Source organism: Gracilinanus agilis, chromosome 2, assembly GCF_016433145.1.
Source record: "Gracilinanus agilis isolate LMUSP501 chromosome 2, AgileGrace, whole genome shotgun sequence".
NCBI lineage: Eukaryota > Metazoa > Chordata > Mammalia > Didelphimorphia > Didelphidae > Gracilinanus > Gracilinanus agilis.
Window position 1 is genome coordinate 359,543,651 of NC_058131.1, and position 24,040 is coordinate 359,567,690.

At 38.1% G+C, this 24,040-nt stretch overlaps 1 protein-coding gene across 1 annotated transcript in view; it reads left to right on the plus strand.

Moving 5' to 3' along the window:
- The first annotated feature begins 4,462 nt into the window (after window positions 1-4,462).
- Window positions 4,463-24,040, plus strand: part of GRPEL2 (GrpE like 2, mitochondrial) — a 23,414-nt gene continuing 3,836 nt past the window's right edge. The window contains exons 1-3 of the mRNA XM_044661665.1: window positions 4,463-4,539; window positions 17,827-17,980; window positions 22,436-22,517. Of these exons, the coding sequence (XP_044517600.1) occupies window positions 4,463-4,539; window positions 17,827-17,980; window positions 22,436-22,517 (313 nt within the window). The remainder of the gene's footprint in view (window positions 4,540-17,826; window positions 17,981-22,435; window positions 22,518-24,040) is intronic.

Sequence of the window (24,040 nt, forward strand, 5' to 3'; positions counted from 1 at the left end):
ATATATATATATAAAATCTCCACTGTCTTGAGCTTTCTAACTAAGACCAAGCAAAGTAGATTGAGATAGATTTGAGTAAATGTAAACACTGAACAAAATTTGGACTTTGGCAAAACATAAGGGAACCCAAAACACAAGTTTGGGTGAACCCAAAACAAAAATACTTTGAGTGGATCTAGGACCTGGAGAATCTCATATTTCCTTGAAGTTACTTCCAGCATTCCTGGAGAGTAAGACTTGAATGAAAAAACTCTTGATTTGTTGTTGATTCAACTGTTAGATTTCCTTGGAATTAAAAGAAAAATGAAAAAAGAAAAAAAATGTATGGAGTCACAAGATGGAATGTCCAGTAAGAGGAACAGCAAAGAGTCCAGTGTCACTGGATCAGAGTCATCCTGTGAAGGTAACTGTGAAGAGAAGAGTAAGGATTAAGAGGACTAGAATGGTGGAGTAAGGTTACATTATGAAGGGCTTTTAATGTGAAATAGAGGATTTTTTAATATTTAATCCTAGAGGTGATAGGGTTCCACTAGAATCCTTGGAAAAAAGAAAAGATACTAATTGAAAATAGCTTTAAAAATTGCAGACAATAAAATTAATACTCATAAATCAACAGCATTTCAATATAATAATACAAAACACAAGAAGCAACATTAGAAAGGGAAATCCCTTTACAAATAGCTACAAAAATGCACAAAATATCTGGGGATCAGCCTACTGAAGCACACATAAAACTTGTATTGTTTCAATTACAATGTGCTCTTTAAAGAAAAAAATAACTTTTTGGTGGTCTTGTCTAAACATGTCAATTGTAGTGCAGAGATTATGCATGCAATATTACCCTAGGCAATCCTGTCAATTACCCTGAATGGAATCTTGCTTATGGCATGCGCTATGCCAGGGGCCAACCGGCAGTTGCTCTGTGACTATATAAGGCCCTACAAACCCAACCTTGGGGTTCTTTTTTCCCTTGACCTCACCTAGACAACTTGCTATCCCTGACCTTTCCCCTTGGGACCCCTAATTGGGAAGGGTGGAAGGGAGGAGGATCGTGGGTAGGAACTTAGTGTAGCCTAGTGATTAGGACCATCTCTAGAGCAATTCAACAACATCAACGGTGTACCTAGCTGTCAAATAACACCAAGCCAGAGTTTAGTCATCTCTGGCTGGGGGCCAGTTGCTCTCAGCCTGTCCAAACCCTTAGGTCTTTGCCAGCACCTGCCAGTTGCCCTTAGCAACCGCTTAGCAAACATAAGCCCTCTTACTTTAGTTTTCCCTTTCCAGTTCAAATAAATCCTTTAGCCTTAATCTGTGAATTCCTGTGCTTATTATAACACCTTCAAGGCTAAAGAGACTAAGGGGAGGACAGAATTTTGAGAAGTAGGGGTTACTGTGGAACTGAAAGCTAAGCCTCCATTGTTGAGAGGAAGTTGAGCCATGGTTTCCTTCTGGGCTCTGCTCTCACCCAATAGGGAGTCAGTTGCCTCAGCAGGGAGGGGCCACCTACCCAACATCTTAAAGGAGCCTGCAGCTAGCAGTGGAGACTCACTGGGCAGTTCAGCTGAGGCTGCTCCCCTCTGATAACATCAACTCCCATCTCCAGCTAGTTAAATTACTGGCTCCTAGGCCCCTGGCAACCCCCTCATTACCACCTCCTCTTATCCCTTTATAACACAATATAATAAAAATGATGATACTACAAAAATTAATTAATAGCTTTAATATTATGCCAATCAAATTTCACAGGGAATACTTCACAGAGCTTCATAAAATAATAATGAAATTCATTTGGAAAAACAAAAGATCTAGAATATCAAGGAAAATGATGCAAAGAAGTAAAGATGAAGAGGAAATTGCACTTTCAGATCCCAAACTATATTATAAAGCAGCAGTCATCTCAACTATCTAGTATTGGTTAAAAAATATGTCAATGGAAGAGATTAGACAAGGGAAAATCAGAAACAGATTTGTCAATGTCTGATAAATTATCGAGGGAAAAAAAATCCTTATTTATTAAAAACTGCTGAGAAAACTGGAAAGCAGTCTGGCAGAAACTGGGCTTAGATGAATGCTTTCCACCATGTTCCACAACACAACTTCAATGGATATGTGACTTTAATATTAACAATCATACTATAAAATATTTAGAAGAAAAACAGATCATATGTCTCTCACAGTTATGGGTGGGAGAAATTTTCTTAGCCAAATGAGAGAGGCAACTACAAAAGATAAAAAGTAGATGTTTCATTATATGAAACTGAAAATCTTCTGCACAGACAAAAGTAATACACCTTGCACAAGAAGGGAAAGGGTCAGCTTAGAAAAAAATCTCTATCAAATTTCTCTTATTAGAGTTTGGTATCCAAAGTATATAAATAATAAACCTATAAGACTAATAACCATCCCCAACAGAAAAATGGTTAAAATATATGAATAAACAGTTCTCAAAAGAATTGCAAAATATTTACAACCAAATGAATTTTTTAGATCACTAATAAAAGAAATACAAAAACAACCCTGCAGTTTCACCTTAATCCATCAAATTGTTAAAATAGTAATAGTCAATGTTATAAGGGTTGTAGAATGACAGGCACATTAAAGCATTGTTGGTGGAGCTGAAAAATACGATCATTTTGGAAAGCAATTTGGAATTATGCAAATAAAGTGACTAAAATGTCCATCTCCTTTGAACCAGAGACTTGATAAGAAAATTCCCATATATAACAAAATGTTTATGGTAGAACTTTTTGTGATAGCAAAGAATTGGAGAAAAAGTTGATGCTTATCAAATGTTGAATGGTTACCCAACCTGTGGTACTTGAAATAATATTGTGCTATAAGAAATGATGTGTGACCAATACAGAGAAGAATGGAAGGATCTATGTGAACCAAAACAGAATGAAGTAAGCAGAACCAAGAGAACAACCTACATTGTACCCTTCATGAAAACAAATTCCAGAGTCTGAGATTGTTTTAGAAATAAATTTATTAAGCCATTTGTAGGGGGAAGGGAGCAAGGAAGGAAATATAGTTTCCTCCCATCTAGATTCTGGGAAGTTTACATTATAAAATTTGTATAACAGTGCCTGAATGTACCAAAGATACACAGTTAAACAATTTTTGCAGAGAGGGCAAGTTGAAAGTGAAGTAGATTGAGATAGATTTGAGTAAATGTAATTACTTCTGGCAAAACATAAGGGAACCCAAAACACAAGTTTGGGTGAGCCCAAAACAAGAATCCTGAGTGGATTTAGGATCTGGGGATCTCACAGTTATCTTGTAGCTATTTCCAGCATTCCTGGAGAATTATTATAAGGGTCAGGTGGCATTCTGATTGCAGACTATCACATAAGGGTAGATTTAAACAGTATAACAATCTTTTCCCCAAACAATATAAGAAGTCATTTTTCCCACAATAACCATATAAATGGGAAGACCTACACACTAAAATATAAAAAGTGAATATAAAAAAGCTTATAAAGATCAAGTAGGATTTGAATGAAGAAAGAGGATAGATATCCCAGATCCACCCTTTATGGAGGTTGGAAGTCCACAAGTGTTAACACTTTGCACGTTTTCAGACTTTTTCAATGGATCCATCAGTTGTGCTAAGCGTGGGTAGACAGGAAGGATGGATGGTACACTGACAGTGATAAATGTTGGGGATACAAAGAAAGGCTGAAATACTCCCCACTTCTCTACCTTCCAGCATCCTTTAAGTTGCAGCCAACAGGAAGCCTCTCCCACTCTCCCTTCATTGTAGTACCTTCTCTCTGTTGATTATTTACAGTTTATTGGGTATATCGCTTGTTTGCAGTGATTTGCTTAGATATTGTCCCCCCAAATAGACTGTGAGTTCCTTGAGAGTAGGGGGGCTGTCTTTTGCCTTTCTTTTGTCTCCTGTGCTTATTAAGCACAGAGCCTGGCACATAGCAAGCTCTTAATAAATAAATATTTATTGAAAGGTCAATTCCCATCGGTCTACAGATTGTTATTTTCCTACTACCCCATTCTCACTCCCTTCTTTTCCATTCTCCTTTTTAATCTTAAAAAAAAAAATTATCTCTTTTCAATTAAGAAGTATTTTAGCTCTCCATTAAAAACAAAACCCGTAACATACGTAAAATCAGGCAAAATGTCAACATTCCCCCTTTTTTATTCCCTTACCCCGTTCTTTTCCTTCCCCAACTACTCTTCTCTCTTCTCCCCTTCTATCTTTTCCCTTTCTCCCCAAGTCTTTTGCCCCACCCCGCTCCTGACTTACAGTGGCCGGAAGCGAGCGTTTGGCCCGCCCCTTCCGGTAGTCCGGAGTTGCCATGGGAGTTAGTCCCTGAGCTAGTTGGTGCTCTGGGACTTCACCTGTCGGAGCCGCGAAGATTAGTGGGACTTGTAGTTCTCGCTTCTGGTGTCTGGGACGAGGGCGCCTCTTTCTCTGTGACTTCAGTCAGGAAGACGGCGGAATATGGCTGGACGCTGGTTTCTGGCGGCCACGCGGACCCTGCAGCAATTTGCGGGCCCCGGCGCCGCGGGCCGGGATAGGTAACTGCGGGGAGGGGCCTTGGGGAGCTGGGGTCACAGGCGAGGATGGCAAGGGCGCGGGATGGTAAAGGACTGGCTTGAGGCTCCAGGGTCCAGAGCGGACAGGGACCTCGGAAGACTCTCAGCCAAGGAAGCCCCTCAGGTGACCTAGGAGGAAACCGAGGCTCAGGCAGGTGAGGAAATGATTTGCTTAAGTTTCCACCGGTAGTAATGTGCCCGAGCTGAGATTCGAACGCGTGGCCTCCCGTCTCCCACTGTCCCTTTCCTGCCCTGGTTGGAGTTTGAGTGCCTGGCGGATCCAGACCTGGAACCCGCCTGTGACCGACCCTGGCCAGTGGATTTCCATACCCCATACCTGGGCCTCATTTTCCTTCTCTGTAAAGTCAATGTATGTGAGTCTCTGCATCAATCAGTCAACAGAGACACAATTTGCAAATAACTGTGTACAAACAGTTATACACGGGGTTACTTGGTGCCCTCCCCCTGAAATCATCTCCAGCATTAAGAGGAGTTGGGGAAGGCTTTTATAAAGAAGCCCTCGAAGTCTGGAGGTGGGAGAGATGACAGAGTTTCTAGGCAAGATGGTTGGTCTTTGTGTGTCGTCCCCCCCCCCCCCCCCCCCAAGGACTTCACGTTGTAAGAAGGGGCAGACAGTTTTTATATTAGGAACTGTAGCAGCAAGTCAATTTGTAAGGTCCAGTAGTTCTCAGGGTGCACTAGCAAGGCAGCTTCTTTAGTGGTTTTTCCAGTGACAAAAGTGTCTATGTTTCTAATGTTAAGTCATTTAATAGTGCCAAGGACTTGGATGGTGAGAACTTTTCAGGGGCTATTTGTGACTTCTGTGAGATTGTTGGATAGGATAGACTATAGTTTGGGCAGAGGGAGTTGCCAAATTGAAACTCAAGTGTTGTTCCCCTGGGAAATGGCCCTGGAAGCACAGCTGAAAGTCTAGGTTAGGGGGATGAGAACAGCTCTTTGCAATGGCAGTCACTGATATAGAAGGTACCAAGGGGTGTTGAGAGGAAGAGGAGCTCACTTGAAATGACCTTATTTTTCTCAGTAAAGTAAGAAATGAAAGATGCTCAGCTGAGGAGGGTAGGAAGGAGATAGGGAAGACTTGAAGAGAGAAAAGATTTGGGATAGTATTTTCTTGATGTTCCAGTAGTTTAAAACTACATCTTACTGACTTTATACCAGCACACATCACTGTGCCAAGTTGTTACTCAAGACTTTATATTTATCTCTGCAAAATTACATCTTATATTTGATCTGTTATATTGAACTACAGCAACAACAAAAATAGTTTTCTATTACATTGGTAAAAATAGTTTAACCTCACAGTATTTTTTCTTTGTGATTTAAATTATAGATTTTGTTTTTTAATGTCATCATTTTCATAGTTTTATATTACAAAATGGTGCTTTAATTAAACTAAAATATAATTAGTGGCATTGATGATTTCCTTTTGTATTTTGCCTGTGGAATATCCCTTCTTAACATCTAACAGTTTTTAGCCATCATGTTTTTATTTCACTTGGCTTGGTTTTCCTTTTTCTATTGTAGAGATTTCTTTTTTTTTTAATTGAAAATTTTTATTTAATTAATTGATTTAGAATATTTTTCCATGGTTACATGATTTGTATTTATTTCCTTCTTCTCACTCCCCTCCCCCCCCCCAGCCAACAAGTAATTCCACTGGGTTTTACGCATGTCATTGATCAAGACTTATTTACATATTATTGATATTTGCACTAGGGTGATCGCTTAGAGTCTACATCCCCAGGCATGTCCCCATTGATCCATGTGATCAAGTAGTTATTTTTCTTCTGTGTTTCTACTTCCACAGTTCTTTCTCCGGATGTGGATAGCGTTCTGTCTTATAAGTCCCTCAGAATTGTCCTGGATCATTGCATTGCTGCTAGTAGAGAAGTCCATTACATTTGATTGTGCCACAGTGTATCAGTCTCCGTGTATATGGTTTTCCTGGTTCTGCTCCTTTCACTGCATCAATTCCTGCAGGTCATTCCAGTTCACATGGAATTTGCCCAGTTCATTATTCCTTATAGCACGCTAGTATTCCATCATCAACAGATACCACAATTTGTTCAGCCATTCCTCAATGGAAGGGCATCCCGTCATTTTCCAATTTTTTGCCTATTGTAGAGATTTCATTGCCCATGTTTATCACTATAATAGCACACAGGTTTTCTTTGAAGAAGTTCAAGTGTGCATTCCTGAAATTAATCTTCAGTGATATGTTATATCCACTAACTTTAAGGAAATAATTGATGCTATTGTGATGCTTTTTGCCTTGTAGATTCTCCAAAAGTATTTTGTCAATTTTTGCAATGATTTCAGTGAATCACCTTCAACATCAACTTTTATTTATTCTTTAAAGTATTTTATTTTCCTAATTACATGTAATTAAACTTATTTAAAATTGTCATCCTTTGTTTTGAGAACCCACAAATGCCCCTTCTTAGAAAGATTTAGCATCATTGATTGTTGGAAATTTATTCTTCAAATAAAGAAAATTGGAAACATTTTAATACATTGCACTAACAAGATATTTCATTAAACTAAATTTGTAGTCCAAAAAACCAAAAAACCTTTTTCTGAACTAACCCATGGTTGACTTACAACATTTTCCTTTCCTAGAATCACTTCTTTTGAGGCTAGTTTAAAAAAATTTTTTTAACTCTTGCTACTCTTTTCACCCCAAACAAAAGTAGCAACTTTAATGTGCTCAAATTGTAACCATAGTAAAGAACTTTGAGTTCCCCATAGATATGCCAATAATTCTTTTCATACTTAATGCTTCTTAAGAAATGTTTCATGTTTTAAACATATTTTGGTATTCTCTTGCTACTTCACAGAGCATCTAAAAACAAGCCAATCATTGACTTCTTATCTCACATCTCTACCACAATTTATTATTGCCATATTACATAATTTAAATCAAAACTAGAAATTCATGTTACTCAGTAATTCTTGGTGATAAGAAAATTCTATTTGCATTTTTGAATTCAACATCAAAAAATTATACACATAAACTATAAACAGGTTTAGATAGGTTCAACTTATATGTGACTCCTGAAGGAATTAGAGAAATTCTCTTTTTTGGGGGGAAACTTTGTTCTAGTTAAAACAATCACTTGCTAGACTTGCTGTAATCAAATTCTATTAATATGTTACTTATTTCCATCCACAACTCAGTTACTATGCCCTGCTGTTCCAAATAAGTACCACTCATTTGCTTTTCGTTTTCCCATTCCAATGTAAAAGACTGTAAAGTTACAAGCTTTTATGCAGCTTAGAGAGGAACTTTTTTTTACAATGCAAAGATTCTGTATCTTTTATTTTTTTTTTCATTTTATCATTTTTCTTAAAGTCAATACTAAGTATTGGCTCCAAGGCAGATGAGTGATAAGGGATAGGCAATGGTAATTAAATGACTTGTTCAGGGTCACACAGCTAGGAAATAGCTGAGGCCATATTTGAACCCAGGGCCTCCTGTTTCTAGGCCTGGCTCTCCATCCTTCGAATCACCCATCTGCCTTGTGAACATTCTTTTCTTGGAGGTGCTTGAATGCCTTGACTAGTCTGAAATCAATGAAATAAATATATTTATTCCACTTTACTAAGAAATTTCAGTTGACATAATGCATGTTGAACAATGTCAAAAAGATTTCTTGCCATAATAACTAACTGAACAGCTGACAGACTACTGAGCAAGCTCTCACATCCTGCTCCAACAAAACCCTAAAGTTCTTATGAAATTTGAGAAACTATACTAAGTGATTCCATTCCAGATCTGTACAAGTGATACAGAAAGAAGCCTAAGGGTAGTAGAAAAGGAAGCCCCTCAACAAATGCAGCATAAGTGCAGGGAGCTTGTGCTACCAGAGGCAGGACACATGTAGTCTTATAATACTGATCTGGAGGCAGCAAGAGCAGAAATTTCTCTGAGAAAGTCTGGAGTAATCAGAAAGCCCAGCTTGGGGACCCAGGAAGCCCAAGGAAGCAGCAACAGTGACTAGTAGGGAGGGAGTTGCTGTATTCAGGCAAGAATAGCACAGACAGCCCCTAGGTCTCTTAAGTCTCTCCTGTGAGAACCCTGTATATTCAGTCCTCTGAACCTAAAAGATCTGGGGCCTAATTTTGAGAGGTAGAGGTCAACATACAAACTCAGTGGACCCAGAGTAAAATGAGGGCCAATTGCCCCATCTAAAAGTGCAACGGAGGGAAAACCCCCAATTTGGAAATTAATGTTGGAGAGGAATAAATGAGACATCATTGATAAATATTAAAAATTTTTGCAAATCTAGAGATTCCCCCAAAGAGTAAAGTCAAATGATTAAGAGAATAGAAGAAAATGCATTTTTGATTCTAATAAGAGAAAACCTGATATAAAAAAAGCAACTGACTAGAAAATAGGTTAAGGTCAAATGTATTAAGGTACATCAGGCTTCCTGGAAACCATGATTAAAAAAAAGTCTAGACCTTTTATTTCATGAAATCATTAATCATTCATACTCAGATATATTAGAATCAGAGAACAAAGTAGAAATAGAATTCAGTGATCATCCCCTGAAAGGAATTTCCAGCATAAACGATTTAAGGATGTCATAGTCAAAGTCCAGTTCTCATTAAAAAAAAAAAAAGTTATTGCAAGTATCCAGAAAGAATGAGTTCCCATATTAAAGAACTACAGGCAATATCATAAAACCTGTCAGCTAGTTTCTAGTGAAAACTAGAGGCCTCGAAATAATGTTATTTCAAAAGAAAAAAAAAAACTGGCCTTACAACCAAAAATAATTTATCCTACAAAATTGAGAACAATTCTACAGGGGAAGAAACGAGTAGTTATGGGAACAGAGAATTTTCAGACATTTCTGTTGAAAGTATCAGAGTTGAATAGAAAATTTGAAATACAAATAATGCAAGGGTCCAGAGAAATCTGGAAAGGGAAGTTTATTTTTAAAAATGGAAGGAGTTGTGTGATGTAGTTCTAATATTCTAATAAAGAGAGAATAAACTTGATTCTTCTGAACCTTAATGTCTTCAAAAGATAAAGATGTAAATAAATAAGAAAAATTGAAATCCTATGTGGATGTTTTTACTTTTTAAAGAGAATGGAAGGTAAGAGGAATATATCACAATAGATGTGAGAAAAAAAGAGTGAAACTTGCATTCTCTCTTAATTGGGGTATATGAGAAGAAGCGTGTACAATTATGAAAATAATATGAGATAATGGACATCAGGTGAATTTCACTTTTAAACACATAAAAAGGTTGATCATCCAAGGGGTTTGCAATAGAAATAGAAGAAACTCAAGAGAAATAATCAAGGATGAATAGGAGAATGTTGAGGGAAGATAATAAAGGGGGAAGGAATAGTCACAAGCCAAAAAAACCTTTCTGATCCAGAAGGGGGAGGAAAAGGAAGGAAAAAGAAAAAACCTAGTGAGTGCTTTGGATTAGCTCTTAGACAATTAACAAATGGCCAAATTGGTATATGAATAAAATGGAATATTATTGCATAATAAGAAATGATGAAACATTATTTTAGAGAATCCTGGATAGTGAGTTAATAGAGAATAAGTTAAGCAAAACCAAAAGAATAATTTCTGCAAGGATAGCACCAATGAAAAGAAAAATAATTTTGAAAGATTTAATTCTGATCTCCAAAAGGACCTGTGATGAAGCATGTTTGCAACTCCCTGACAGGTGGTGGAAACAATGTGCAGAAAGAAATGTATATTTTTGGACATGGCCACTTTATGAATTCTGCTTGATACTTTTTTTCTTGGTTTTCATTTGGGAAGACAGGAAAGGAAAGAATTAGCAATAGTGATGAGAAAAAAAAAGGGCTATTGTAATATTATTGAAATAAACAGAAATTAGCAGAAGGAATTTCAGAAGTAATCCACAGACAAGTATGAGTTTTGAAAGTAACATACAGAATATATTTGATACTTTTTCAAAAGCTGGTGGTATGAAAAGGAGATTAATTTTTATAGAGAATTCTCTTGTAGAGAAATGCTTTGGGGGAGGATTTCTAAATTCATTAAAAAAATTGGGGGGGATCTTTATGGATCTTCACTATAATTCAGTGTGTTGGTTATCCCTCCTAACTTTCTATTATCTGCATATATGATAAGCATGCCATGGTATTTATATCTTCTTTCAATTCACTGATTAAATGTTAGTTAACAAAATGCCAAAAGTAAATCCCATTTCCTGATGTAGTGGAACTCATACCATAGTTTTATCATATCTTCTCTTTCACCTCTTTAGCTTAGATTCTGGGATTGTATATAATGCTATAAGTAATTTAGAGAAACTTTTCTACAAAATCTCTCTTCTTGAGCTGGGATACCAAATCTCAGAGATTAGAGGTGACTTGCCTAAGACTAGCTAGAAACTTGTTGATCCAAGATTTAGATATAGATCCTTTAAGTCTGAATTCAGGGCTTTTTCCACTGTACCATTTTGCTTCAGCACTATAGTAAGGTAGACAGAAGCACAGATAACTATGATATACAGTATTACATGAAGAACACATTAAAGAGGGACAGAGTGCTGGGTGAGTTCAGGGGAGATGTCCTTAGCTCTTTGTGGGACTTCTTTGAGGGAGTGACATTTGAATTGGCATTTAAAGTTTGGGTAGAAACTCTACTGATGCTAAGGTTGGGAAGGATGATATTCCATAACTAGTTCAAGTAACGGTTTAAGTATAGGCATAAAGGCTCAAAAATTCAGGGCATGTTTCTGGGACAGAGTGATCTAATTCAGCAATGGGATATGATTGAAAGAACTGAATTTTAGAGACATAAAACTTGGGCTTAAGTCATAGTTATGAACTGGCATGAGAACCACATATCTTAACTATCAATCTAGACCAGTAATGGTGAGCCTTTTTGAGACAGAGTGCCCAAACTGCAATCCTCAGGCTGCATGTGAACCACCTCCTTACCCCAGATAGGAGAGGAAGGAACTCTCCTGTTGGGTTCCTGGGTCATGTGAGGAATGCCCTCAGGCATGTAGGGGGAGGGGAGCATCCCCCTCTGGCATGTATACCATTGGTTCACCAACATGGATCTAGAATAATATAGTAAATTACATTGATACAATTCAGTAAGCATTTTCTGTATTTAAATATTGCGACCATGTTAGATACTGGAAATAAAAAGACAAAAATGAAACATTCCCTGCTCTCAAGAAGCACATATTCTTTTGGGAGAAAACAACATGGACAATTTAAATAAGCATGAAGTACATATAAAGTAAGGCTAAAACAATTAAGCATTGGGGACTGCAACTATGGCTGCAAAGCACAGACTGTTGGGGAGATAGGGCGATGAATGCAAAGCTTGGTTTCAATTGTGGAAAATTAAAAAGGACTCAAATAATTCTTTCCCTTATCCCAAAGTGGCCTTGGTCAGTTAAGTTAAAAATATCAACACAAAGACTAGCAACATTTCAAAATAGGTAGACAAAAGTTTAAAAAAAAAAAAAAGGAACATGGAGGGAACAGCTGGGTCCTCAGAAACAGGAGATCCTAGGTTCAAATCTAGCCTCAGATACTTCTTAGCTGTGTGACTCTGGGCAAGTCACTTAACCCCCTTTGTCTAACCCTTACCACTTTTCTGCAAGATCAAATGTAAATGACTTAACTATTATCAGAAATGTAAAAATCCAGGACAACTCCAAGGGACTCGATTTAAAAAAAAAAATAAGTATTCACTGCTATAGAAGGAACTGACAGAGTTGAAATGGAGCATACCATTCTTCACTTTATTTTCTCCATGAATTTTCTCTAGTGTAAGTGATATTTGCCTTTTTCACAACATGATGAACATGGAAATATGTTTTGCATAACACATGTACAACCTAAAAAAAAAAATCCTAGCTAGACTACTTATCAACAGCGTGGCCTTGAGTAAGACAATTAATTTCCCTTCCTTTCACTTTCATCATAAATTAAAGAAGTTAGACTAAATGATTTCTCAGGTCCCTTCTAGCTCTAAAATCTTGTTCCTTGGATTGAGTGTATTAGGGAGGTGAAGAGTACACCTAGCCCCTGCCTGCATCTCCAAGCATCTTACACCTTAATCCCTGTCATAGACTCTTCTATCCAATGTCCTTGCCCTCCTAGCTGTTCTACAAGCAAGATACTCCATCTCTGCTCCGCATAAACTCTGTTTTCCATGCTGGGAATGCTCTCCCTCTTCCACTCTGACTGCTGACTTCTCTGACTTCCTTTAAGTCCTAACTAAATCATATCTTCTTTAGGAAACCTTCCTCTAGGCCTCTTAATTCTAATGACTTTTGCTAAATATTTATTTATCCATTCACTTCCTGACCATTCCCAAACAATACTGCCATAAGCAAGTATTTCTCCCCCTTCCACCCTCCAGTCCTACTTATGCATTCTGTTCTTCCATTGGAATGTAAGCTTTTTGAGGACTAGGACTGACCTGTAATATTTATATCCCTAGTGCTTAGCCTGCAGGGCACATAGTAAACATTTAAAAAATGATATATCATTTGTTGATTCATTTAATTTCTGCTTAAAGAATTCCTTTGATGGAATTACCTTATAAAACAGCACATTCCACTATAAAATAAGTAAAACTGTTAGGGGAAAAAATTTTTTTTTTTTTTACTTGAGATAGAGTCTGCCTCATTGTACCATCAACTTACCTCAGTTTTGATCTCTGGGACCAAGCAAAACAACTCAGATACTGCCTTTACCTCCCTTTCCTCACTTACCCCTCACTTCTTGATCCCTTGCAATCTGATTTTTGATTCTTTTTTCTTTTTTCTTTCTTTTTTTAGTGTATAGTACAACTTTTTCTTTAATTTATTAATTTATAACATTTCTCCATGGTTATAGGATTCATGTTCTATCCCTCCCCTCCTCCCACCCCCTCTCATAACCCACACACAATTCCACTCGGTTTTACATGTGTCATTGATCCTACTTTTCAATTAAAATTACTCTTGCTTAGGTTTCCAATGATATCTTAAATTCTTAATCCAATGGTCTTTTGTCAGTTATTATCCATCTTCAAGACCAATAGCTTTTGGTGACTTTAACCATCCTTTTCTTCTAGATAAAATCTTCTCCCTTGGCTTCTTTGACACTGTTCTTTCTAGTTCTCCTACTTGTTTGAGTATTCTTTCTTGATCTTTTTCACTGAATCCTCCTTTCTGTTAACTTAGAAAAAACACAGAACTATTAAATAGTCAGAAAAACCACTCTTTAATTAAGGAAAAGGGGGAACAGGGCTGATTAGGCCTCCACTCAGAGCGGCACTCCAAGGGCCTTATGCAAAGTCGAGGATTGAACTCTTGCTTGCTCTGGTCCCTGACCCCCTAGGTGTGCCACCTCCCAGCTAGATGAGGATTCCTAGGAACAAAAGAAATTGGAGAACTTATATACCATTTGGGAAGATCCCGGGGCTGGGAAAGATGATTGGCATTATCATACTGACAGGATACAATCAAGCTTGGGAGAGGAATCATAGCCAGAGGCTAGGGTGTAAGGCAGTGGTCTGCAACAGAGCCATAAATGCCACATTTTTTAAAATGTAATTTCATGAAAGCCATACAGTGCGCGCTCCTGTAACAGCGCCTGAAAAAATTGACTTTATGGCTCCTGCAGAAAGAGCCATATCTGGCCCTCAAAAGAGCCAGATATGGCTCCAGAGCCATACCTTGCCGACCCCTGGTATAAGGGAAGAGGCTACTTACAATGGATACTAAAGGATGGTCCCTGCCCAGGTGTGTCTTCCTGGGAAAGGGTCTCTCATACCTTGGGGAAGACTATCTCAGACAAAAGGATATTTAGCATTTACCCTAGGGTCCATTATTCATTCAGCCACTACTAGCCTGAGATTCCCTTCCTGGTGGATTTTAAGGGAACTGCGAACAGGCACAAGCTTTGTGGGTCTCCAACCTACAAGCTATTTCTAAAATTTGGGGTTCATCAGATCTCACCAGGCCACAAGTTTGGGGTCTCTAGATTCCACATCAAAGTTGACATGGAATCTAGGGACCGCATTGTAAGCAGCCCCTTCCCTTACACCCTGGCCTCTGGCTATGATTCCTTACCCAGGCTTGATTGTATTCTGTCAGTATGATAATGTCAATCATCTCTCCCAGCCCCAGGATCTTCCCAAATGGTATATAAGTTCTCCAATTTCTTTTGTTCCTAGGAATCCTTATCTAGCAAGGTGGCACTCCCAGGGGGTCTGGGACCAGAGCAAGCAGAGTTCAATCCTCGACTTTGCATAAGGCACTTGGAGTGCAGCTCTGAGTGGAGGCCTAATCAGCCCTGTTTCCCCCTTTCCTTTAATTAAAGAGTGGCTTTTATGACTATTTAATAGTTCTGTGTTTTTTCTAAGTTAACAAAAGAGTCTATCCTAGGCCTTTTCTTACTCAGTGTTCTCATCAGCTCCTGTGGTTTTAATAATCATTTCCATGATGAGCAGACTCAAATCTGTATATTCAACAATAATCTTTCCTGATCTCTAGTCTTTGGAGATCTTCCTATAGAAATCCTAAACTCAACTTGGACAAAACAGAACTCATTCTTCAAAAACTTCATCCCTCTTCTAAACTCCCTGTCTTTTGAGGCTATCACCAACCTTCCAGTCACCAAAGTTTAAAACTTAGGAGTTTTCCCACTCCTCCATCCCTATATCCAATTAATTGCCATATCTTCTCAGTTCTATCTCTATAACGTCTCTCATAGATTTCAGCTTTCTACTTATATAGTTCCTGATCTAGTTCAGACCTTTATTGTCTTCTCAGGACAATTGTGGCAGCCTTTTCTAACTGGTCTCTCTAACTCTAGTGTCTATCCTCTTCAAATTACCCTCCATATAACTCCCTTGTTTGGCATTTAAAGCCCTTTGCAATGTGTCTTTAGCCTAATTTTCCAGCCTTATTATTCCCTCCCCTTCATTTATTTTCTGTTCCATTCAAATTGGCTGTTACCCTACATGACATTCATCTTTGCACTTGTGATCTTTCAGGTATAAAACATCTTCTTTACCTATATCATGTTAGGTTATGTTGCTATTGTTTGTCCTTTTTTTTTTTTTAATCTTAAATTTTAATTTTTTAATTTAAAACCTTTACCTTCCGTCTTAGAATCAATGCTGAGTATTGATTTTAAGGCAAAAGAGTGGTAAGGGCTAGGCAATTGGGCTTAAGTGATTTGTCTAAGGTTATAGCTAGGAAGTATCTGAGGCCAGATTTGATCCTAGGACCTCCTGTCTCTAGATCTGACTCTATCCACTGAGCCACCTTGCCAACCCTTGTCTTTTGTTTTTGACCTATATCATATAGAATCCCCAGCTTCCTTCAGAGCAAAGCTAAAATACTACCTTATTAACACTTTCTTCCTCTTGAATTATTTTGTATATATTTGTGTACATGCTCTATCCCCTCAAACAAATGAAAACTAGAGAGCAGTGACTTTTATTTTTGTCTTTGTCTTCTCAGGATTTAGCACAATATTTTGCATATAGTAGATACTTAATACTGTAAGAGTGGTAATGGCTAGGCAATAGGGGTTAAGTGACTTGCCCAGGGTTACACAGTTAGGATGTGTCTGAGGTCAGATTTGAACCTAGGACCTCCTGTCTCTAGGCCTGGCATTCAATCCACTGAGCCACCCAGCTGCCCCCAATAAATGTTTGAAATTGAAACAAAATGCAGATGACTTGGATATGGTTAAGGAGTACAGCTGTGCATTCTGGAATTGTAGCAATATATACTGATAGCAGCAGAAGAGAAAGTTAGATATCAATGACTGTAACTGATCTGTGAACCTAAGGGGCTGTAAGGGTTAAATTGGGGTTTTGACTAAATAAGAGAGTTATAAATTCATTGTTGTGGTCACTGATTCAAAATATTATCCCTAAGCCAGAAAAAAAACTTTTAGCAGTTTTTATTTATAATGAGGAAGAGAAAGAATTGAAGTATGAAATGTAGGAGGGGAAGAGGTAAGGAGTTGCCTAGGCTACCCTAAGTGCTGATCTGATGAAATTTAGCTTGCTCCCTGACAAAGTTCCAATCTCCACGTGGAAGTCCAAGTCCCTCACCAACAAGCCAATGCAGGATCCAAGGAAAAGAGTCTCCACAGAACTCACACTGAAGGGACTATCCCACCAAAGCACCAATGAGCAGAGAGGGTCTCCTTGTAGAACCACCAAGGCAGGAATCTCTCCAAGCCAGAAGTCTGAAGGAGAAGCCCCAAGGAGCAGTCCTCCAAAGAAGTGAAGAGGACAGGAAGTTCCAGACTTTTTATAGTTCTTTTCCCATGTGACTTCCTGTCCCTTCCCCTCTTCACAGAGGTCAATTATAGCTTCCAAATTGCCTAGCACTACCCCTGGGGCAGTGTCTGTGGGATCCACCTCTCCTCTGAGGGTGTAAACTCTTATAGGATTCACAAGTTTCTGACTGAGTTAAAAGGGTGGAACTCTCTAAGTAAGTGACTTGTGAATTATCTTACTTGATGGCTAACAAAGTGTTAATTAGAGGTTTCTTGATTGATTAACTCAAAATAGACAAAGAGAATAAAGAATTCCCTTTCACAATCCCCCCTATAATTCTTTGGGAGACTAGTCTCCCCAGTGAATCATTTAACATAACCAGCTTATACCTCTAAAGATCTAACTAAATGTGCATACAATATTGCACTTTCTAAGAAGAAATTCCAATAGTTGGAGATAAGAGGGAAATAAAAGAGAGAGAACAAAACTAATGATTGGTAGGCGCATTGACAAAAAGCCAATTAGGGGGCAATCTCCTTTGGCATAAGAGTTTACATTTGGAATAAATGAGGTCAACCCTATTCAGTTCAATACATCCCAAAATTCATTCTGGATCTTCTAATGCAGTGTAGGTTTCTTTTAGATTTCTTATAGCACCTTCTCCAAACAATTAATTTTCTTGATTTGGGGAGTTAACGATCTTCTTTCCTGAAGTTTTTTTCTCAAAAAAAATTTTAAGTCTGAATTTTATGAAAATTATACAGGGCCAAGGTGGTCAAGAAGGTATAGAAGATAATACCTCAAAATGAAAGTAAGTAACTTTAGTAATGAAGGAGAAATCCTGGGCCAAAGGTAAGAGTTTCTTTCACCAGTTTCAAAAAGGAGGCAAGCAAACAGTTCAGGAGATATTTAGGCTTAGGGCTAGGTCTTTCATATTCATCTCATATTGGTATTTACCGATTATATGTCTCTTTTTTTTATACATTTATTTCAGAGGCTGGACACTTGCCTTCAGCATGGCTGCACAGAGTAGCAAGGGAGAGGCATGTGGCTCTACTGACCCTCCTGGTGAGTCAGGTCCCTTTTCAGCTGAAGAAGCCCTGGAACACAAAGCACTTCGACTGCAGGAGGAAGTCCGGGATTTAACTGTGAGTCTTAAACACAATACTCTTATTATTCTTTGTGAGCTGAAAGAAGGTTTCCTTCTTTTACTCACCTTGATTTTGAGGTTATCTTGCACTGATCAGCTGTCCATGGTTCTCTTTTAAAGTCTAGCAGAGGCTGTTCTGAAACTTGAGCTGTTTTATAGGCTTTCAGCAAATCACTTCCCCTCTCTTAACCTTGACTTTCCCATTTGTTTGGGGATAATAATATTTACCCTATTTATTTCACAGGGCTGTTCTGAGAATCTCATGAGATAGGTATGTAAGTTTCTTTATGATCATAAAGAATCATAAGAGTCACCCTAAAAAGGGCCTTGGGAATGGTCAAATACATTGTCCTCATTTTCTAGACTTGCAAAGCAAGCCTGTTAGAGGCAACTTGCACAAGTTTAGACTAGGTGTCTAATTATAGAACTAGGATTTGATCCCAGCTCTTCTGATTTCAAACCCATCTCTAGGCTGTCTTCTGTTAGACATGAACCTTGTACTGATTTCCATGACCAATTTTCCAGGCATCTTCTTGGTGGACTCAAATGTTGGTCACTAGAGTATCTCCTATGTCCTATCTTCAGCACAAAGAAATTTTAAAAACTAGACGTTGTTGCTTAATTTTTTCTGTATAATAAAAGCATTTCTGTATGAATGGGAGGTGGGACATGCCTGAGACTGGTATTTGAGAGAGAAATGGAGTTAGAGGTAACATTTCTGTTTAGAAAAATACTATCTCACTGCCTGGGGGCAGTGGGAATGAAATGAGACTATCAAAATGAAAGTACAGATATTAATGAGTACATTTCAGTCACCTGCTTCCTCTCACTATTTTACAGAACCGGCTTTATTTAACTTTTTAATTATTGGATAAATTTTTGTTATGAATAGCTTCCAAAGCTTCTTACCTATATGAAGTATGATGGGTTAGGAGGATAATTTTATTTTTAATTATGGATTTATTCTACCTCTCTGATCAAGAGCACTGGTCTTGAAGTTAGGAAACCTAAGTTCCAATCCTGTTTCATGCATTTACTAACTGTGATCATGGGCAGGTGACAGCAACAGGGACTTGGCCAGCTAGTGTCCTGCCGATGTCAACAATCTGGGGTCTTATGGAACCAGGTAGATGAGAAGAATGAGAAGGACCAGGAGGTCCAGGCTTGTGGATTTGCAAGCAAGGCACTTTATTGGAAGTAGTCAGGATTTTTATAGGGGGAGAGAATCAGACGAAACTTTCCATATACATGGTAATAGGCAATGTTTACATGGTGACAGGTAGTGATAAGGATCATAATAGAGTCATACATTAGTGATTTATCAGAAACATCTCTTACAAGGATTGGAAGATCAGAGGTGTTCATAGGTTACATGATACATACAAACATGCCTACATAGAGAGGGAAAGGGAAGGGTGGGGAAACGTAATTGGGAAATCTTCTGCTTCATGGGTCTAAAGATCCTTGGATCTCATCAATTCCTCTCTTTTTATTTTAAATAAGAAAATGAGGTAAGTGACTAGGAAGCTGAATTCTCATCTTTAGCTACTAATCAAATCTGTTTGTGTGGCAAATCTGTTTGTTTTAGAAATGGAACTTTCAGTATTATTAGGGTTATTGTTAGAGTATGCTGTTCATACTGATCATAGAGCTTTGTCATAGAGAAAAGTTGTTTGTATATTTCTGTGACTTCAGCTTGGAAGCTGAAATTGTTTCTGGCTTGTGTCATAACTTTTGCCCAAGGACTATAGCCTTAAATCAGGAGGGTCCTATCTCAGGTTTAGACTGAGATCACCTCCCCCAACAAGGAGTTTTCCTCTGAGCTCCTCGGATAGCTGTAGTTGGAATTCAGGCTTGCAATAGCTTCAGTTGAGATTTTAAAAATCCTTTTGCCTTATATGACAAGTATCATTTATCACAGCTTAGGAGAGAATTACTCTTAGTAACCTGATTGTGTTTATAGAAATGTCCAATTCTTTGTTCCATATGCCAAACAAATATTAACTTCTTCCTTGCTATAAATCAAATTGTTTAATTTCTAAGTGTCCTTGCTACTAAGAATCATTTCATTCTTCTCTTTCTGTTATGGGGTATTACACTGGGGTCTGCTATGTTACTTTCCTTCCTATTCAAATCTGAAATAAATGCTTGATAAAAAAGAATAAGTAACCCAGTTCCTGTTAAGGAAAACCTAAGAATGTGGTACTAAGTTTTTAAGGTGTGAATTAATTGTGTTGCATCCTTTTCTGGTAAAATAAGAGTAAGGTGAGACCAAGGAATGGTTAAAATTTGTCTGAGTACCAAGAGTTAGGAGTATGATAATTAGGTTGTTTCAGGAGAATAGTCTGATCAGTTATAGAGATAATAAAAGGGGAAATACACTTTGAAACCTTACAATCAATACAAGAATAGTTATACCTAATATCAGAATACAAGCCGGTACATCATCCTAAATACATTTTCCAAGGTAGCTAAACAACAACAATAGGTATGTTGGATGGGGGCCTCTGGATTAGTTGGGCTGGGGTTAATATAAAAGGTGAGGTAACCATTTATTAACATGAACTCTTCGTTTGGCTTGTCCCCAAGTCATGGGTTTCATGGCTTGGGTCCTTATGGTGGTCATTTGTGTTCTCCTTACTCCATTGTTCCCGAGAGCCTTCTGTTGCATCTGTCTCATTGTGTATCCAAGCCTGTTCATTTCCTGTGTAAATAAAAGCAAAGCCTTGACCCCCTATGTTATAATTCTGTAAAAGATTGATAGGTTTGGGTTAGGTGATATTCTTTCAAATATAGTGTGGTATGGATATAGTGTGTTATTCTCCCTTTTTTTAAAAATTGTTTTAAATGTGTATTCTAAGGGTTAAACTATAATGGATTGTCTAGTTGAAATTTTTAGAGGGCCATGAGGGTGAGGGGATATGGGTAATGTTTTCAAACTTTTTGACTACTTCCTGCTGAAAAAGGGGTGATGTAGATGATTCTCTCATGGTCCAGTCTCTGTCTACTCAGAGGGATTGGTATTGGTGATGTGAGAAAGACTTAAGTTGGAAATATAATCCAATTCTATTGTGTTAAGCTTTTTGTCCTGCAGAGCTAGTGACTGTTCATATAAACCAAACTGTTCATATAAACCAAAAGTTACTGTAAATGGAAAATATGCAAGGGTTTTTGTTTTTTTGTTTTCTAGATAATGGTTACTAATTTTCATTCTACTATTTTTTCCGTTTCTTTTTGAGTGTTATCACTCACTAAACATGCTTAATTATCTGGCAATTTTTCCCAATTCATGTATTTCCTCTCATTTTTATTGCATTTAGAAAAAGGGTTAATAATTTTGTTACCTTGACTAATGACTGGTATAATTATTATCTGTGAATCCCTCAATTATTTTTTCTGGTGTGAGAATTTATTTTTTATGTACTATATTAATTTTCTTATAAAGGTCAGTGAGAATTTCTATGTATTCTCTTATCTGGGCTTTGGGTCAGAGATTTTATCCAGTTTATTGTTTTTTGCATTTTCTTTGTCTTTAGGAATCCCAAAGTATGTCTTCCTTTTGAACAGAATTTGGTTAATAAGTGAAAGAGAGAATATTTCTTTCTCTTCAGATATGACAAATCCCTAATCAGTCCACCTGTGGGAATGGGGAGGGTTAGAGAGTTTGATGGAACATCTTTCTTAAATAGCTGATTGCCAGTTAGAAATGACTTGGGATATTCAAAGAAGGGGTTGAATAATGAGCTCCTAAAACTATTTTTTTTTTAAACCCTTACCTTCTGCCTTGGAGCCAATACTGTGTATTGGCTCCAAGGCAGAAGAGTGGTAAGGGCTAGGCAATGGGGGTTAAGTGACTTGCCCAGGGTCACACAACCTAAAACTACTTATTGCCTGACCCAGCTTATGGGTCTCTACTCATTTGAGGGGCCATGGAAACTTATGTCACTTTATTAGTTATATGCTGGCTTAACCAATATACTTTTGTTTAATCAACAAATTGATATTCTTATCCAAAGTTCAGTCTCTTGAGATAATGTTTATCATAATACTGACCTTTTCTAATGGTCTTCATCTTCCCTTTGGCACAAGTGACCAAGTCTCAGCAGCCCAAAGCAGGCTGATTAATTAAGCTGAATCAGTGATGGTGAACCTATGGCATGGGTGCCAAAGTTGACACGCAGATTGCTCTCTGTGAGCATGCATGGTGGGGAGGGGCACAGCACTCAGTCTGAGGGGTGGGGTGGGTGCAGGGCCCAGCACTCTGTCTCTTAAAGGTTCACCGTCACCGAGCTAGATGAACCAAGTTCCTCTACAAATGCAAGATTAAAAAAAAGCAAGCTTGTATTTGATAAGGGAATACCACTCAGATCAAAGAAAGGGCATTTTAGACTGATATCTTTTCTGATCATTTTGATGAATCTTTTCTGATCATTTTGATGTTCTTGGTGTATAGGAAAGATACCAGAAAGCTCTGGCTGATTCTGAACATGTACGGAGGCGCACACAGAAATTTGTGGAAGATGCCAAGATATTTGGTAAGTGGAGGCATTGTGCATAATCATATTTCCTTTCTGTTTGGAAGAGTTCATTAGTGGTTTTGCGGTTCTTACAAAATAAAATCAGTGAGGTCTTCTAGCAGATTGTACTCATTCATAATCTATTTCTAGTCTACCATTTATTTGTTTACTTATTTATTTAACCCTTACCTTCTATTTTGGTATCAATTCTAAGACAGAAGGGCTAGAGCTAGGCAGTTGGGGTTGTGACTTGCCCAGAGTCACACAGCTAGGAAGTGCCTGAGGTCAAATTTTAACCCTGGTCCTCCTGACTCCAGGCCTAGAGCTCTATTCACTGTACTACCTAACTGCTCCCTGTTTATTCTGGTTGTAGTATTTGACTTGAAAGGAACTCTGGGTATCCTTAGCTATAATATTCATGGATTTCATTTTGTAAAATCTTACAGCTTTATGCAAGGTATGTGGTATTATTTGTTCTTCTAACTGTCTAGATGCTAATTGCCACCCACTGTTTGAACAGAGTACATGACTAGTCGTTCCTATGACTGATTAATCATGGCCTGTCTTTACACTTTCAGTGCACATTGCCCACACTTATCCTCTAGCATCTTGTGTTACATGATGCCATGAATCACTAGGGCATATTGGAAATGGTGCTGCATATGTAACAGAAGTATCTGGGTTTTCACACCTCTGCCACACTACTTGTGGTGATTTAGGACAAATCATTTATAACTTTTAAAGCTAAAATATACCTCAGTGATTATCTATCTAATCCATCTGTACCTGAATCATAATCCCTTCCAGCATAGATGTAGGTATCTCTCATCCCACCAATTTGAGAACAGTCATCACATGGACATCACCATTCCTGGAAAGGACATGCCAATTATTTTACCTATGAATTCAATCATGATTCCTTTTTTTTTTTTTTAAACCCTTACCTTCCATCTTAGAATCAATATTATGTATTGGTTCTAAGGCAGAAGAGTGGTAAAGGCTAGGCAATGGGGGTTAAGTGACTTGCCCAGGGTCACACAACTGGGAAGTGTCTGAGGCAAGATTTGAACCTAGGATTTCCCCTCTCTAGGCCTGACTCTCAATCCACTGAGACACCCAGCTGCCTCCCATGATTTTTTTTGATTTCCAAAACATTCCTCTCTGGTTACTACTACCCTTATTTGTTATCTTCCCTATTAGACTATAACTTTCTTGTGGGTGGGTAAAGAGCATCTTGCTTGCTTGTATTTTGGTCCCCAGTGCTTATTATTAGCACAATGCCTGGAATAAAGTATCTGATAAATGCTTTTTTATTCATTCATTGAACGCCCTGCAAGTGGTCGTTTAGCTTCTGTCTTAAAATATTTAGGGATGGGGGCAGCTGGGTAGCTTAGTGGAGTGAGAGTCAGGCCTAGAGACAGGAGGTCCTAGGTTCAATCCCGGCCTCAGCCACTTCCCAGCTGTGTGACCCTGGGCAAGTCACTTGACCCCCATTGCCCACCCTTACCAATCTTCCACCTATGAGACAATACACCGAAGTA